Raw genomic sequence first — 1,846 nt, forward strand, 5'->3', positions numbered from 1 at the left:
TTCAAGAGGCGGAAAAGGTGGAACAGCAAAGCGGGGGCACCGAGAATGGGTGGCATGGTGCCAGCCCACCCAGAGAAAGGCCCCTTCAGGCCTGGAGGTCCGCCCACCCCCCTCCATGGACAGGGTAGGGCTCAGCTTGGCCTGCACCCCTGATGCCACCCCTGGCCCCCTGCAGCCCAAGCTCTGCTATCAAGACCTGCACAGCGCCTTGCTACTGGATCCCAAGCATGCACAGGCCAAGGTGCTGCTCAAGGTGATGGTGGACCAGGCCCAGAAGTCACGCCAAGATGCGGGGATCCTAGCCGTGCAGGGCAAGCCTCAGCATGCGCTACACTGTATCAACTGTGCCATTGAAAACAACCCTCTGGACCCCAGCCTCTTCCTCTTCCGGTATGAGGCGGAGGGAGGTGCCAGTCTTGGGCCCAGCTGTGTGGTCTCAAGAGGACCCTCAAATCTCCTTAGGCCTCATCTAGTTTCCCCATCTAGCTTCTAATAAAAATCCCTACTCCCCACTGCGGTCAGGCATCATGGGGTAGTCTCTGCTGGCACCCCTGGAGATGGGGCAAGCAGCAGCCTCAGTTAACAGTGGAATCCTGGCCTCACCCCAATGCCGCTGAGCAGTTCACGCTGGGAGGATCAGCCCAGCGCAGTGGACAAGGCTTGGGTGTGAAGCTGGACCTGCCAAGGACTCACCACGTGATTCAGAGCCATTTAACTTCCTTCAGCTTAGGTTTTCTCATATAAACAGTGGGGGCGAACCACCTGTCTGGAGTACAAAAAGGCCTTAGCATAGAGGCTGGCATGTACCTGGCTCCCCAAAAGAAAGACGGAGCTATTTTTGAGAAAAGTATAGTTACCAGTGACTAGCAGGTCACCTGAGTAGCAATCCAGGCCTCACAGGCCAAACTTAGCACATGACGTGGAGCCCCCACCCCCAGCCCCCTACACACATGGGCCACTTCTGCGGGTCAAAAGGCCCAGAGCGGCACTGCTGGCCCAGCCAATCCCAGTCAGTGGCAGTGCGGCGCTTTGGCCCTCATGTCCCTCTCTCAGGGGCACCATGTACCGACGGCTCCGGGAGTTTGATGCCGCCGTGGAGGACCTCCTGAAGGCTCTGGACATGATGACCGAGTGCCAGGAGGACATGGTGCAGCAGGCGCAGCGCCAGCTGCTGCTGACCTACAACGACTTCGCCGTGCACTGCTACACGCAGGGCGCCTACCAGGAGAGCGTGCTGCTGCTCAACAAGGTGCTCAAGGACGAGCAGCAGGAGAAGGGTCTGTACATCAACCGCGGCGGTGAGTCGGGGCCGGCCCGGAGCCCCTCGCCTCTCAAGGCCTGGGCTGGGCATTTGAGGCCTCTGAGGGAGGGAGAAAGAGGGAGAGGCAACAGTTAAGAGTCTCAGTGCCCCCACGGGCACACTGGCGGAAACGTTGCCTTCGACAGACTAGCTACAGTCTGTCTAAGGAACATTCAGAAATCAGGCAGCGGAGGGAAAGGCGCGCTGAAGCTCGGAGAATCTCCGCAGGCGACCCCGACCACCCACGGGTGTTATCAGCCACCAGTTTCAGGCCCTGTTCTCCAGGGAGGCGGAGCAGGCTAGGCTGGGACTCCTAGGCTCCGGGGTTGGGGGCTCACTCAGCCCCCGCCCCTGGGCCCCAGATTGCTTCTTCCAGCTGGGCAACCTGATCTTTGCCGAGGCGGACTACCAGCAGGCGCTGGAGCTGAACCCGCAGGACGAGGGCGCCAACATGCGCATGGGCCTGCTGCAGGAGATATTGGGGTTTTGCCAGCAGAAGAGCAAGTGCGCAGGGGCTGGGGGCGGGGCCGGACTGGGGGGGGGGCC

The 1,846-nt window shown here is 60.8% G+C and overlaps 1 protein-coding gene across 1 annotated transcript in view; it reads left to right on the top strand.

Annotated features, from left to right (window-relative positions):
- TTC16 (tetratricopeptide repeat domain 16) overlaps window positions 1-1,846 on the top strand; it is a 12,896-nt gene that overhangs the window by 4,952 nt on the left and 6,098 nt on the right. Inside the window, exons 7-9 of the mRNA XM_015594300.2 lie at window positions 176-390; window positions 1,054-1,298; window positions 1,663-1,804. Coding sequence (XP_015449786.1) covers window positions 176-390; window positions 1,054-1,298; window positions 1,663-1,804 — 602 coding nt within the window. The remainder of the gene's footprint in view (window positions 1-175; window positions 391-1,053; window positions 1,299-1,662; window positions 1,805-1,846) is intronic.

Source organism: Pteropus alecto, unplaced genomic scaffold (genome assembly GCF_000325575.1).
Source record: "Pteropus alecto unplaced genomic scaffold, ASM32557v1 scaffold67, whole genome shotgun sequence".
In the NCBI taxonomy this organism is placed as follows: Eukaryota; Metazoa; Chordata; class Mammalia; order Chiroptera; family Pteropodidae; genus Pteropus; species Pteropus alecto.